Here is a 15813-nt window from a genome sequence, read left to right as displayed (position 1 = left end):
CCCCCTCCTCCGGACGTTTCCCCAGAGCTGACCCCCTCCCCACCGCCTGCTCTGACCATGCCCCAGGACGACCTCTCCGGGGGCTCCTGCGGGGACAATCTCTCATCCAAACGATGGTCTGTTAACTCTCCTCACGAGACGTGTGAAGGGAAACGTGCACCCACTGAAGGCCTGGCTCGTCTCTCTGCCAACCAACCCCCTTCATTCACTCACCTCACTTCAGTCACTGAACCGGCTGACAAATACTGCACGAGCGCCCGCCTCGTGCCAGGCTTACTGCAGACAACACGCAGGGAGGGGCAGCAGAAGGAACCAGGTGAGAACAAGGGGCACAAATGCCAGATGATGGAGGGGGCACACTCTGAAGCCACCTGCCAGCCTGGTGCCCTCGGCCACACTCCCATCCCACTTCGGGCCTCAGGGTCTCCACGTGTGACGTGGGTTTGCTAGGAATGCCTACCTCTGGGCGGCGTGCTGCAGAATGAATACGATGATGCAGTGATGCCGCAGGAGGTGGCACGAGACGCCTTAACCTGTGCTGGCTGGACCCCGCACGCACGGGATCGGAGGGACCCTGGCTGGCAAACCCTGAAGGCAGGACACCTGCTTCGCTGCGGGACGGGGATCAGGTAATGTTACTTGGAGGGGAGGTTTCTAGGGGGTTGCAGACAAAAACTAAGCATAGAGTAGTTGCTCCTTGTGTTTTTATTCACCGGTTTAGCAGGAACTATTAACAAATAGACTCTAGTTTCATATAAACAGTGTTGACCCAAAAAAACCTTGTTTCTCCAGCGGGTGGGGAAAGTATAAAATTCTGAATTTTCACTTCGAATATGGCCCAAGTTAGAGGAACTCAGCCACCTGCAAGGCTGAGCCTCCCTCTCCCGAAAGGAACTCAAGACCTCCTGGGTGAGCTGGAGCCCTGAGAGACCTGAGCTTCCGTATCACACACACCAGCTCTAGGCTTTTATGGAGATCTGGGCTTCTTTCTCTGCCCTGAACAAGCTGCCTTTTCCCTGAGGGGAAGAGAAAGCCGAGGGTCTTCGTGCTTCAGGCCTAGAGCCCAGCTGCTGGCCGCCTGCCACCCAGATGAGGCTTCCTGGGCTGTGTCTCCCAGCCAGATCCAGCACCGTGTGCCCCAGAAAGAAGGCCAGTCCCCAGCGTTCTCCAGAAGCCCATGGAGGCCCCTACCTGAGCCTGTGGTCTGGGGAGCTGGGGAGAACGTAGAGGTGCAGCTGTCAGAGGCCCAGGCTGAGGAAGGGGGATGGGGGAGTGGGTACCAGCCACAGATGGAAAGGCTGGGGAATGTGCAGCTTCCAAGACCCTGGTGCACAAAGGAGCACCCAGGACCTCAGGGGTAGAGCTGCCCCCAGAGGCTGCCTGGTAAAGGCAGAAACCGCCTCTTGACATCCTGACTTATCTCCCATTAGGAGTCAAGCCCTGCCACTTTGAGTCACCATTTAACATTTGATATTCAGGCCTTAGGGCTGTCCTCTCTGGAAGTGGGGTCTGAGGGGCTCACCCACTGATCCTAACAGCAGTCAGACTGCAGGGGTTACAGAGGGGCCAGAGAGAGAGCGAGCCGTGGAGGACACAGGGTTCCACCCCCTGTTTAAGGGCCAAGCAGGAGGAACACGGCTCCTGCTCTAGGAAGCCCGATGGGACAGGACTGGCCTTGGACCCTTTCCCCAGGGGTCCACAGGCCCAGCCCTGCATGTCCCTGAGTGGTCAGGGCTGGGATTATACCGCTGCCTCTTAATTCCCAACTCCAGCCCAGCCCTGTGGGCCAGGATAGCCAGCGCACCCCGAACTGTCTTCTGAAATGAAAGAGGCAAAGGAAACACCCCTCTGGGTCTGTCCTGACTCTGCAGATCATGGCCCAGGGCTCACCAAGGGCTTAACCCCCTAATTCCCAGAGACCTCAAGTCTTCAGGACAGAGGTCACAGCCTCATCTCAATGCACTTGGTCATCGCTCAGAGCTGTCTCTGGCATGAGATGGGGGCGCTGGCGGGGGGAGACACGGTGTATGGGCTCCCGCTCTCACATCTAGCCTTGTGAAAGCTACTTCGGCTTCCCCATCTATACATGCAGGTAACACAGGGGGTCACCTCACTGTGTTGCAGTGAAGAAGAAATGAGATCAGTGAGTAGCTCGGTCCCTTACACACTAGACGCTCTCACCCCTGCCACAAGCCCAGCCTGGGAGGGCCTCTGGAAGGCCTGGGCTCAGGACGCTGACCGCACGGCCGCAGACGTGAGGGGCAGCCCCGGCACACCCAGGCCCACACGGAGCCCTGAGATCTGTGCCGTGTGCTGCCCTCGGCACACGCCAGGGAGGCAGGGGCTGGTCAGCGTCCAGGCCGTGGCGGAAGGTGAGCGAGGGGATTTCCTGCCGACACGGGTGGGATTTCCACTAAATTCACATCGTCCTGGCCTGCGGGAGAGGCAGGGGAACCTCGTGACTGTCCTCACGAGGAGATCTGAGCCCGGCACCAGGAGGCCCCCTCCTCCTGCTAAATCAGAGGGGCCTGGCTTTGCCAGGGAGGCGGCAGTGGGTGGGCAAGGCCCAGCCCGGGGTCCGGGAGATCTGAGAGTTGGGGTCCTAGAAAAGAGGAACATGGCTCTGTTCCACCCAGATGCCTCCACGGTGCGGCCAGGCCTGGTCCCACCAGCACTAAAACACAAGCTTTTTCGGAACTTCCCAGGGGAACTCGCTTCTTCCGAAATGGCCATAGCACGCCGTCTTCTGGTAGATGGGCTTCTTCAAATCCAAGTCCCTGTGTGTTCAGCAGAAAAAAAGGTCATTTCTAATGGAAAAGGAGCAGAGTTTCTTCCTCTGAATTTGGGCACAGGAGCAATTAAGAGACGACGACAGTCTGTGGGGGTGGTGTTACCCACCCGAGAACAACTAACTCCCTCTAAGTGTTCTGTCTCCGCGATGCCACGTCTTACGAGGTGACTGCCACTGGTGCTTAGGAAACAGGCTGAGTTCAGGGACAGCCTGACTGATCACACAAATGCAGCAGGAACCAGGGATGTGAACTCTGGCCTACTCTCCACTCCACTCACTTGGCCCAGACCGACATCAACACCGCCAAGCTCCAGGCAGCAGGGGTGGCATCAGAAACGAGAGCAGGTGGGGCTGGACTTGCCGACTAAATTCCCAGCCAACGGGCCTTGGGATTATTTTCCTAAGATCCCCCACCTGCTCAAAGGTGGCCCCCCTGGGGTCAGGGTCTGCTGGGCCAGCAGGGACCCGACCCAGCCGCCTTCAACCTGAAAACCAGACATCCTGCATTTGGGGTTTGCACTGTGCTGGACCAAGAGCCGGAAGCCCCTCCTGCTTCTGGGAGGCTGAACATCCTCCCTTCTGCTTCCCTTTCCAGTGAGCTGAGCACCGGGTGAGGGAAGAGGGTCCTGCCCAACAGAGGGGGCGGTCCTTTTACCTGACGATGACGCCAGGCCGAAGGTCGAAGTTCTTGTTGACCACATCCAGCAGCTCTCTCTCTGTCTTCTGGGACGTTCCGTAGGTGAAGATGGAAATGGACAGTGGCTCGGCCACACCAATGGCATAGGACACCTTGAGAAGAGTCCAGGGTCAAGGACGGGCCCCTTGCAGAGACCCTGACATCCTCAGGGAGGGGATGCTGAAACCACACACGCCCTGCCCAACACGTTCCCCCAGCCCCCCATCTGCCTAGAAATCCCTGCCATCTTCACGGTGGGCAGTTTCTGTACGTGCCCCGCTGCCTGAAGACTTGTTTTCCCGCTCCCAGGTTTGCAGGGCACCGGCCACAGAGCCCAACATGACACACACAGAGTCGCATCCTCCGGCAAAGTGTGGGCCTTCCCCTAGGCCAGGGTGCCCTTACTCAGGGTAGACCTGGGGGTCCGAGCCGGGGGGCTCCGACCCACCTGCACAAGCACTCTCCGGCAGAGCCCCGCCTTCACCAGGGACTTGGCCACCCAGCGGGCAGCGTACGCAGCCGAGCGGTCCACCTTGGTGTAGTCCTTCCCGGAGAAGGCGCCCCCGCCGTGCGCCCCCCAGCCGCCATAGGTGTCCACAATGATCTTACGGCCAGTGACGCCTGCATCCCCCTGTGGAGGGAAAGGAAGACACAGAGGGAGGATGTGGGAGGAGGGGGCAGCCAAAGCACTGCAGTGGCCGCTGGACCACAACTTGGAGGTGGTCCCCGAAGCTTCTGGGGGCACACGTTCCAAAGACCCCTTGGCTGGAGTCAGCCAGAAACCCTGGGCTCTAATCCCAGTTCAATCACTGACTAGTCACAGAAGTCAGGTCACCTGTCAGAGCCTCGTCAGAAAGGGCAAAAGGTGGGCCAGCTGGGGTCACAGCCCGCTCGTAAAGCCTTTGTTTGTAGGAGTCAATCATAACGGAGAAATCCAAGTGCAGGAGGAAACCGCGCTGTGGCAAATACACCCCGGGCTGTGCCCCGGCTGGTGCCACCCGGCAAACGTTAAGTTGCCCGTTTCCTCAAGTGTCTGCTCTGTGCATCTCTGTCAGCAAAGACGTTTGGGGGCGGGGGGGGGTCTCTATGTTTCTCTGTTAAATGATGTGGGGGAAGTCTGCGTACTATACCATCCCCCCCTGCCCCGCTTAGAGATCCACAGTTCACAGCAGCATGCCGAGACCCTGAGAAGTCCTGCAGGAAAACACAGTGAGCTGTGCCTTCCTTTCACCCTGGGTTTCTGCGCTACTTTGGCTAGAGCACCCAACCCAGGGACTCCGCTTTGCGGCAACACGTCCACAGGGAGGTGCCCCGGCGGTGGTCAGCAGCCTCTCGGAGGGTCTAGGGCACTCTCCGACTGCTCACGCCGGCTGCACGGGAGAAAGGGCCCCCCCCCACGTCCCCATCTAAAACACAGCCCCACCTTGGTACCCACAAGAGCTGCAGGTCACGCGTGGCCGAGACCCAGGAAGCGCCACCCGGGCAAGCTCAGCGCCCATGATGGTGAGTTAGCCCCGGGCAGGGTCAGGCGGCAGCTGGACACGTGTGAGACGTCTCGAGCGGGAGGGCCAGGCAGCACTGAGGGGGAGCCTCCTGGGGACATGTCCCCATTCCTCCTGTACTCAAGGGCGCACAGCAGGCTTCACAGAACAAGCTGACTTCACGTTTCGTCCAGGGCCAGACCCACCTGGCCGAGCCACACAAAGCCAGCACCCTCCCGTGGCCTTTGCCCTCAGGGAGGTGAGCAACGGCAGGGCCTCACGCAGAGCCGGGGACGCACCTGGGGGCCTCCAATGACAAACCGCCCGCTGGGCTGCAGGTGGTAGATGGTGTCCTTGTCCAGGTACTGGGCCGGCACCACGGCCCTGATCACCTGCTCCTTCAGCGCCCTGCGCATGTCCTCCAGCGTGACGTCTTCGTTGTGCTGCACGGAGATGACGATGGTGTGGATGCGCACGGGGATGACCGCGCCGCGCTCCTGCGTGTACTGCACTGTCACCTGGCGGGCGGCAGGGAGGGAGGAAACGTCGTGAGGCCCTGCCCTGAGCTGAGGACACACTGCTGCCAGGCGCAGGTGCCCAGGAGGCAGGCAGGGCTCCCAGGAGCCAGAGGGACCCCCTGTCCCCCAAGGGCCTTCAGGCAAGTTCATCTGACACATTCTTAAACTGGATAACTGCCTGGCGCTGTGAGACGGCTGGGCACGAGGCACAAGCTATTCCCACCTGTGACCACAATCAATGCCACTTGGAGACTCGGGTGTCACAGAGTTTCCGCTCTGTGATCCGCTAGACTCCACTCCTCCTACCTCAGAGGGCTCTGGGTGCCAGAAAATGTCCCTCTGTCAAAGCCCTGTCTTGACCCTCCGTGGCCCAGGCCCAAGACACCCCGGCTCCCACCAAGGAACACAGGAGTCCACAGGCCACACGCCCACTGCCCCGGCCCCCTCGGTGGAGGAGCTCTGGAAGCATATGGGGCCAGAGGCCTTGCCTGCTGGAGGGACAGGGTGACAGGGACTCGAGCCAGGAGGACTGAAGTGGAGGGAGCAGCAAACTCTGGGTCACCAGCCTCTGTGTGTCTGCACAAGAGCAAGGAAAAGCAGAGCGCGTGGAGGGAAGGATCCTGCCTGCAGCTCCCGCGCAGGGCAGGCCACAGGGACAGAGCGGGGTTCACTCCCTCCAGCGTGGGTCAGTTCTGTGCCCACTCTATGTATTATCGATGAATATTTAAACCATCCCAGCAAGATCGGCATTACTGTCTCCACTTTACAAATGAGGAAGACCAGGCTCTGAGAAGTGAAACAACTTCCCTGAAGTCACACGCCAGTCGGTGAAAAGCCCAGGAGCCAACACTGCTCTGCCTGCCCCCAACGCTGTGTCCCGCCCAGAGCAGCAGAGAAAATGCCTCCGCACTCTGTCCTCTACCGACACATCAGGAGGGCGCGAGAGTCCGACATCACAGCCTGATCTGTCCGGTGACGAAGGAGAGCAGCCTGGGCACCCTGGGCTTACAGAGCGAGAGGGAAAGGGATGGTGAGGATGGCAGATGAGGCTGGGAAAAGAAAAGAGAAGCCAGCAAAACACACTCAGCCAGACCGAGTGTGTACCGTACGCGACAAGCCATGCCACAAGCTGTGAGAAGCTGTCACCAGCCCCACTTTAAAGACAAGAAAGCTGAGCTTCCAGAACATAAACACTAGAGCTCAAGATCGCACAGCCAGCAGAGGTGGGCTGTGACCGTGCGCCGTGCGGCCCGGTGCCTGCAGCTCTGCCCAGCACAAGGTCGTCACCCGAGACCCTCAAGGCTGGAGCCACAGGCCCCGTCACTACCCGAGGCAGCATGGACCCACAAGGGCAGTGCCCAGAGGGGCTGTGCGCCTGCAGGAGTGCAGCTATGCTGCATGGTCTGGCAGGGACACTGGCCGGCAGGCACATGACTGCTCCCCACCCCAAGGGCCTTGACAGGACCACAGGGCAGCAAACAGTGGCCCCTGGGGCTATGCCTGAGGCGAGGTCCCGGCCTGCCCAAAGGCCCCTCAGATATCCATCAAACATGGGATGTGTATCAAACTCTACTCTATGTCCTGCCTGGTCCAAAGAGCCAAAGGGTGGGATCCAGAAGAAGGAAGGGAAAGAGCCCTGACCCCACGATGCCTGATCCTAGTGAGATGGGCAGACGCACACCGCCTGTGCTCTGAGAGTGCTCTGGGCTGCGTGCACACAGGGCCCTGTGAGAGGGAGCTGGAGTTGGGGGCTTGGCGGGCTCCAGAGGGGAGGCCCTGTGGCGGCTCTGGGACCAGACCTGCTGCACCTGGCCTCAGGAGAAGGCTCCTATCCTGCGCAGCTGCTGAGGCCCATCTCCACTGCTACCGACTCCCCTGCCCTGCCACAAACCCCAAGCAGAGCTGTGGCAGAGCAAAGGGCCCCAAGCATCGCTCTTATCTCATCACGTCAGCAAGATGTGGGGAAAAGTACACCGTGGAAAACACAACTCTGGCCAGGTACAAAAACAGCCATCCGTGCTGCCACTCAATTCTCAGTATCAGCAGCAAGAATTTGCTCAGGTGGAAAGGTTCCTCCTGTTCACAGTCGACACTCTGGGTAGATGATGAAAATCCTTTACCAGTAAGGTATAGAGGAGAAGGCCCAGACATTGTTCCTGGCAGGGTGCCCGTCCCAGTGCAGCAGCCGCGTGGAGGCCGGCCGAGGGCCTCAGGGAGAGGCTCCGTCAGCAGACCCCCGCACCCTCTCTGATGCCCGCTGGCTGCGGCAGGGGAGTGAGGCCGACTGGTATCCAAAGTAGCATTTGTAAGAGAATTCAGTGTCTCCTTGCAAGAAGGGAAAGCCTGGAAGAGCCCATCCTCCCCTCCCTCCCTCACTGCCTCCTGAACTCAGAAACGTTCTATTACTAAGCAAATACAGGAGGTCTTTCCTATTTCAGCGGGTCCAGTAGGTGGACCCTCCAGTCCTTACCCTCAGGCGGGGAGAAGGAAACCCGAGTCACCCCACTTACTTCCTCCCATCCCTGTTCTAGGATTTCCTTTTCTGTGAATCTCCAACCTGCTTCCCATCACAGCACAGCTCTGCCACAGGACGAGGAGGGCTCTTTTCTTTCGGTACCATCACAATCTACATGTTTTAGCTCTCCTGCCCACAACCTCAAAGAACACCTGAGGGATGCTCATGGTTCCACTTCTCACCTTGGGGGTCATGTGGATAACACCAGAAGTCAAAGGGTGGGTTTCTTTTAGGCCACAGAGGTACTCCCTTGCCCCAGGTACAGCCGATATGCAACTTCTGCCTTGTGTGGCCTTACACTTGCGGTGAGAAGGATGCGCCTCTGTGAAGCTGGAGGAACGGGACAGAGTCGCGTGCACCACGCTGAGCTATAAAACCACGTGAGCCAAATTCCAAGTGCGGGGTCAAGAGGAGGTCCCACCTGAGGGCGGCCAGAGAAGACCACGAGGAGGTGGGAACCACGCTGGCCACTGACGGACAGGTGGGGGCCGGAGAAAGCTTCCAAGGAAGGCGAAGTGTGGGAGCGCAGGTGCAAAGGACCGAGAAAAAAGGGGAGCATGAGTGAAAGGATATGGTTTAAGCAAAGACTGGGGGTGGGGACAGAAGAAGGTAAAGCTGGAAGACCATACAAGGCGTTAAATACCAGAATAACGAGTAGGAAGGAGGCAGAAAGTTGTAGACAATTCTGAGCAGATACAAGGAAATTAAAAGTGAAGCCCAAAGGGAATTAACTGAAGTTTCCAGGCAGGGAGAACCTTTGGGAGGACACAGCACTGTTCCTGGGCCTGGCCTGGGAAAAGGGGCTGGAGCGGACGGGATGCACTAGAGGGAAAACGGGAGCCCAGGTAGAGTGGAGACAGACAGGGCCGGGAAAAGGTGGGCTCCATCGCACTCCTTCAGCTGAGGAGAGCTCCCAGGGCCCGGGTGTTTGCTGGGTGAATGAGAAATGGGGCTGGTGATTCAGTTAGACCTGCAGGGGGAAGATCTGGAAGCGGAGCGTGCAGAGGTGAAGGCTGGATTCACAAGCGTGGGCAGGAGGAAAGAGCGTGGAAGAGGAAGTGCCAAGACCCCACTGGAGTGTGGAAGAGGAGCTGGGGAAGGAAGCCTTGAGGAGAGGGGCCATCGGGGCCGTCAGGGTGCAGGGAGAGGAGGCGGACAGGAGGCCTCTGCGTGTGCCAACACATGCATCACCACCGGCCTTCAAACAATACAGACGTCGGTGCGGATTTCTTCACTGCAGGGAGCACAGGGGTCAGGGCGGCTTTGCCACAGACAGTCAGAATCGGCAAAGCCTTTTTATGAGAAACAAAGCGAAAGGGCCACAGCGAGCTGCAGACAGTACTTGTTCACGGCGTGTTCAAGGTTTGCTCAAGACGTGGAGACCTGATAGGCAGCGACCGAAAGTCTGAAACCTGTTACAGAGGAGGTTTGTGGCAGGAATTGGGGAATCATATTACTAGAGTCAACTTATGCTAAGAAAGCCCCCGCACTAAAAACCTAGAACTGCTCTTTTCATTTTTCTGTGTCTTCTGAAATTTTTCATAATAAAGTGTTGGGGGCAGGGGAGAAAAGATCTGGAGCTGAAGATTTTTGAAACAAATAGTTCTTTTCAGAATCAACAATTCTTTGAATGCCCAGACGGAACATTTGGATCTAACAACGATCAGAATCAAGAGGAAGGGGGGTGGTGTTTGAGGCACGCGTCTGGAGCCCCACAGGGGGCGGAGGGCAGGGGCTCACCTGCGTCTTGGAGTCAGGCCGCAGCCAGGGGAGCTGCCCCGAGCGCCGCAGTTCCGCCATGCGGGCGTTGAGTCTGTGCGCCAGGATGATGGTGAGGGGCATGCACTCCTCCGTCTCGTCTGTGGCGTAGCCGAACATCAGGCCCTGCAGCAGACACCTGCTTCAGACCACAGGCAACAACCCTCCTCAAATCTAAAGCCCCACTGGCCCTCCATCCTCGCGGGTATGTAACTTTAGCACTGGGCACTTGTGGAGGGGAAGACGTGGTCCCCGAACTCAACACTCTAGAAGGGGAGACAAGCCCACACCGGGTGTCCCCAACCCTCCCTGCCCTCAAGTCGCTACCCTGAAGAAGGGGTGACTCACTCCAGGCATGGGGACGGGGGTCTACCCCATAGTGCATTCAGTCCATTACATATGAACTTCCCCGGCTAGCCCCTCACACAGAGCACACTGCACTACCGTCCTGACGCAGGGCCAACGCTCAGCGTTTAGTGACCTGATCTCCGGCACCGACATCCTCTTCGTTTCTGTCCAGATGGACACACTGGGCAATATCCGGGGACTGCTGCTCCAAAGCCACCAGCACGTTGCAGGTCTTGAAGTCAAAGCCTAGGCACAAGGAGAGCAGGCCTGAGCAGAGGGAGGCTGGAGCTCCTGGGGGACTGCTCGGCACACGACAGGGCATTTAGCGGCGTGGGTGGTCTCTCTACCATCCGTCTGGGCCCAGAGCTGAGGCCCAGGACGGGGAACATCAGTATCCTTCCCATCCTATCACGTGCAACTCTTCAGCCAAAAAAAATCCTCCACAGAGTATTAAATTACACCTCGATTAAAAATATATATCCTACACAGAGCAGCAGTATGAAGATCAAATAGCAGCTACAGCTGCCCTGGCTGAAGGGCAGGTGGGTGACTCACGGCCCTGCCCCCTTTGCCTCTCCCAGAGGCACCTCCCAGGACCCAGGTGGAAAATCACTGCACTGAATGAACATCAAGGGCCCTTTCAAAAGCCCAGGCACATGCCAAACCCAAGCATCAAATATACTGAACAATACGGTGCATGTGAACCATCCAGAGACACTCCCGGAGCCAGAGTCCCCTGAGCCCGAGACGGGCCCGCGGCCTGGAGCAAAATGGAAAAACCACACCTCTGGAGGCCGAGGCCCCTTCAGGCCATCCCCAAAGCTCAAGCACAGAGATGGAGGCCAGTCCCCCGCAGGTGGGCACAGCGGGCTGGGGCCTGGGACGTGGAGTCCTGGGTAGCAGCAGCCCAGGCCAAGGAGCCCTGAGAGGGAGCCGCCGGGCAGACAGCACAACCTCTCCGACACTGGTCCTCACTGGGCTCAGCTACAGGACGGACACAAACGAGGAGCTAAAACGCACAGAGGCCTCACCACAGGGACACGTATCAGTGACGAGATGACTGTCACCCTCTTTCCAGTCTGTCCTCCTACCCATGTGGCCAGAATGGGCTTATTAAAACAAAAAAGCCTAGGTTCGATCTATCGTTTATGCTCATGCTTCAAGTGGGGACCTGCCGCCAAAGGAAGTAAACCGGAAACCGCTCAGCTCCAGCCAGGCCTTCCGGGCTGAGAGCTCTCAGCCCACGGGATCTCGGGCTTAGCCTTAAACACAACCTCCTCTGCCACCTCCACTAGGGCTCTCTGCCTAGAATGCTCCTCCTCTGCCTCCCATCCCCCTCCACAAGTCCATCTAGCTCTCTGAAAACGTCCTTGGACAGTCCCCCCCCGCAGCTCTTCACTGCACACTCTGCCTCCGACTGGCCGCCGGGCACCCTGTACTGTATCACTAATGCCAGGCAGTGCCCCCGCTCAGGAGCCATCAGGCCACCTCTGTCCTCTGCAGCCCCTGTTCGCAGTGCACATTTCTGAATGCACAAACCAAGGAACAACCTTTAGGGAACAATCTTTAGCTGCCGAGGACTCACCTCCTCACTCCGGGTCTAAATAATAAATCTTCTTAGCGCTGAAAATTAAAGGCTCCAAGTGACTCAGGAGAACAGAGTTCAGGGGACTAAGGGGAGAGGAGGAGGGCTTGGAAGGGGCAGGGGGAGCCACTAGCCTAGGGCCTTGTGGCTGCAGGCCAGCCCGCAGCCTGCTGGCCGCTTGGTGCAGGCGCACTGACAGGCACAGGTGGGCGCGCTCCCACTCCTCCCTTTCCGGGGGACGTTGTACCTCTGGGAAACGTTCCTGCTGCCTAACGCAGAGCAAGGTTCGCTCTTGAACAAGGTCTAAGTGTACATAAACAAGTCGGCTCTTCCTGGTAGAACAGGGCGAAGGCTCTGCGTGGTAACGTGTCAGGAGGCTGCTGCTCTGGGACGACGCGTCTCCTCCGCGGACACCCCACATGCTGGCTGGGAGAACCGACCTGTACTCACTGGTTTCCTCCCAGCGATTCTTGATATACCCCCAAAACTTTCGTGCGCTCAAGCGAGTCCTCTGAGCGAGCCAGAAGGTGGCTGCACTGAGCTTCTGTGTGTCCGCGCCCTCACGCAGAGAGCGCCTCTCTCACTTATGGAGATGCGTGCACGTCACCCCAGCCTGTCCTGACCCACAAAGATGCCACACATCAGCCCAAACAACCCATAAGTACAACGTAGTGTACACTGGCCCTAGTATCTGGCCCTTGCACCCTGTCTTTTCACGCCCTCCAGGCTGGGCCCCTTCCCAGCCTGCCCGGTCCCCGGTGTGGGAGTCTGCTTCAGGGCCCTCAGTTCTCTCCAGCTCTCACCCCCACCCCATCACAGAGCTCTTCCTCAGCTCCCGCCAGGGCCTGGGCCCCTTCGCTGGGTCGTAGGCTCCCACACTGCCTGGCACTGGAGCTACCCTGGGCCAGCCTGTCTCCTCTGCCTGCTTTCGGCACCCGTTCTGGACTGAGTCACCTTCTTCTTTGTCTATGTGGGGAAGCAGCATAACCTAGTAGAAAGTGCAGGAGTCCCAACCGGGGGGCGGGGGGCAGCCACTTACTGATCGTGTCACCTTACACAAGTTACCGACATATGGAAGCTTCAACTTCCTCATCTGCATGAGGAGCAGAGCAGAGCTCCTTGAACAGTTAGGTAGGAAGACGCACACAGAGACCAGCCCCAGAGCCCGGCAGAGAACACGGCCCCAGCAGAGGGCAGCTCCTTGTACTGGGAGCTTCCTCCTCTTCCAAGATGGCAGGACCATAAACAAGACCAAAGGCAGCCATGGCTGGACAGAGGCTGATCCCCCTGGGCTGCCACACTGTTGTGCCAGAGGCTGGGAGCCCTGGACCCTGGCAGGCAGGCCTAGGAGCCTTCTTCCCCTGGGAGGTATCTGCTCTTCCAGGAGATGGAGAGCCTCAGGTGGGACTCAGCCCTGGGGCCCTGGCCTCACCCTTGGCCGAGTCGTCGTAGCCGATGTGCTTGATGGTGTCCCGTACCACCCGCTGGTAGTCCACCATGGCCATGGAGGTGATCTCCCCGCACAGCAGCACCATGCCCGTCTTACACACCGTCTCTGAAGGGAAGGAGACATGTTAGTGGCCATGTGCTGGCGAAGGGGGCTCCACACCTGGACCTCTCACAGTGCTGAGACAGAGACACGCAAGGAGCCGCGCAAGGAATGGACTCCAGAAGGAAAACTCATGACGCTAATAAGGAGAGTAAATCCCGGCACAAGTGCTGACCATCTTCACAGGCCACCCGGAGAACTGCGGCTCGCAGAGAATTGGTCACACCCGAGTTTTCATACCTCGCACTTACTGTCGCACACTTGCCTGACCCTGAACTACTTATTCAGCCTCAGCTGTTGGGTGAAGATAATCATAAGACTGCTTTGGGGATTAGAATGAGACGCTGGCTGTATGCGGTCATAGAGAATGCAGAATGCAGCCAACATACGTGAGGCCTCTCCCGCCCCCGTATTGCTAAAACTCCACTGCAGGCTTTAGGCGTGGGGTCCTGAGCAGAGAATCAAGGCAGGTTATTTGTAAAGATGTCAGGGTGAAGTTCACCCTCAGAGGGGCACGGGTCCCTACAGTGCTCATTCTGGGGGCTAGGGTGGCCCTGGAGAGGGAAGGGCGGGTCTGTACAGCAAAAAGGACAGGGTGCTGACCGTGAGGAGATCGGGGCTCTGATCTCCACGCCGGGACCCCTACCCCATGACCTTGGCCAAGGCCCTGATTAAGCTGCACCCAAGATCTCCTCAGTAAAGTGAGGGGGCTAGACCTACCACCCCTGGAGCCCTCCAGGTTCTGAAGCCCCTGGCTCTCTGCTGTGCTGAAGACTTCAACACAGGCAAAGGTTTCAAGCTCAGCCCACTCAGGTCTCCAGCAGGAGGGATTAGGCGTTTCTTACCGCAGGCCACCTTGGCACTGGGGTCCTGCTTGAGGTGCGCATCCAGCACTGCATCGCTGATCTGGTCACAGATCTTATCTGGAAGAGAATGAACATGTGTAAGAATCACAGGAATATTAAGCCTAGCAAACTGAAATGTTAAAATAATTAGATACTTCGTCAGTTTACATATCGAATCTACCTAAGAGGACACTTTTTAAATATAAGAAATTATAAATTTTTTGGAATTTTAATTTCTTCCCATTTCTGCCTTAATATTGGATGATGTATATTATATAAAGTCATAAAATTCCCTAAAAAGAGAAATATATTCCAAAACCAGTTACAAGAGCCTAAAGCATTTCACACACACACACACACACACACGCATATTCTTCTAACTAAAAAGTATCTCATCCCTCAGCATATTCCCTTTAATTCTAACATCTAGAAAAGTCCTAGAAACAGAAGTTAAAATATAACTGATGACATCAGTAAGATTAGGTGCCAAGAGGCGGACTAGGATGGGACAGACACATGGTACCGCTGGTCCCGCAAGATGCAGTGCGCTGTGTAGAAAATACCACACCCGGTTCTGGGACTACACCTGTAAGAATCGCGTAAGAGAACCTCTGCACATTACTGCCACTGCTGTTTTGCAGAATACTTCCACAAGCAGCTCTCAGATCCTTCCCGCCGTCACTCAGCCTCCTGAAAGCCAGATATCCTAACAGCTGGGTTTGACCTCCTCAATCAAGGTGGGATTGACAAAGAGTCCAACATGAACTGGCATTTCATCTTATTCTACGATTTGCCTTAAAGACTCCCCATGGCCTGGGGCTTCCCTGGTGGCGCAGTGGTTAAGAATCCGCCTGCCAATGCAGGGGACACGGGTTCGAGCCCTGGCCCGGGAAGATCCCACATGCCGCGGAGCAACTAAGCCCGTGCGTCACAACCACTGAGCCTGCGCTCTAGACCCCGCGAGCCACAACGACTGAAGACCATGTGCCTAGAGCCCGTGCTCTGTAACAAGAGAAGCCACAACAATGAGAAGCCCGCGCAACGCAACGAAGAGTAGCCCCCGCTCGCCGCAACTAGAGAAAGCCTGCATGTAGCAACAAACACCCAACACAGCCAAAAATAAAACAAGTAAATCAATAAATTTTTTAAAAAAGACTCCCCATGGTCGAGTATGTAGACACTGTGGAAAAATCCACTCTTGCTTTGGCGTTATGTTCACCAATTCAGAAAAAAAAGTGACATCTATTTACACATATTACATCTCGTTTAGTGTTCAAAAATACCCATAGAGTCTGCTCTTAGTAAATTAATAAGTTTTTTTCCAGCTTTATTTGGGTATAATTGGTATATAAAAATCTGCATATAATTAATGTATGTAATTTGCTAAGCTTGGTCACATGTACATACTTGTATTACCATCACCACCATCAGGGTTTAATAAACATCCGTCACCTCCAAAATCTCCTTGTGTCCCTCCTGTCTTTTTTAAGTTTTTAAATTAAGAACGCAGGTCCAGAATCAAGCATTTCTGCTTTTGAAAGTGCCTATTAAGCTCTGTAGTTAAAATGTTAGTTAATCTGAAGGTGAATTCTCTAATCTTTCCTTCAGAAACTGCTACTAAACATATATTTGAGTTTTTCTATCTTCCTGCAGATCCTGGTCATAAATCTAGGTTTGCCTGAGTCCATGCCTCTGCAACCCCCTACCAATCATGGCCTCCTGCTGCCCAAATGTCCACTTTAGACCC

The 15813-nt window shown here is 56.7% G+C and overlaps 1 protein-coding gene across 8 annotated transcripts in view; it reads right to left on the bottom strand.

Annotated features, from left to right (window-relative positions):
- Positions 1 to 687: 687 nt before the first annotated feature.
- The window catches only part of MAT1A (methionine adenosyltransferase 1A), an 80861-nt gene continuing 65735 nt past the window's right edge, over positions 688 to 15813 (bottom strand). For 4 of the 8 annotated variants that reach the window (XM_030862748.2, XM_070043823.1, XM_060285972.2 and 1 more), the window contains 8 exons: positions 14067 to 14144; positions 13105 to 13227; positions 10221 to 10333; positions 9722 to 9865; positions 5248 to 5466; positions 3916 to 4098; positions 3447 to 3580; positions 688 to 2777 (listed from right to left, as the gene is read on the bottom strand). In XM_030862748.2, the coding sequence (XP_030718608.1) occupies positions 2675 to 2777; positions 3447 to 3580; positions 3916 to 4098; positions 5248 to 5466; positions 9722 to 9865; positions 10221 to 10333; positions 13105 to 13227; positions 14067 to 14144 (1097 nt within the window). In that variant the 3' untranslated portion in view covers positions 688 to 2674. Of the gene's footprint in view, positions 2778 to 3446; positions 3581 to 3915; positions 4099 to 5247; positions 5467 to 9721; positions 9866 to 10220; positions 10334 to 13104; positions 13228 to 14066; positions 14145 to 15813 lie in introns of those variants that run through there. The other 4 variants (XR_011376773.1, XR_009559253.1, XR_009559254.1 and 1 more) reach the window with 2 other exon arrangements.

The sequence above is a fragment of the Globicephala melas genome, chromosome 16, assembly GCF_963455315.2.
Source record: "Globicephala melas chromosome 16, mGloMel1.2, whole genome shotgun sequence".
Taxonomy (NCBI): Eukaryota; Metazoa; Chordata; class Mammalia; order Artiodactyla; family Delphinidae; genus Globicephala; species Globicephala melas.
Note: the sequence above shows the minus strand (reverse complement) of the source record. Positions and strands in the feature narration are given on the sequence as shown.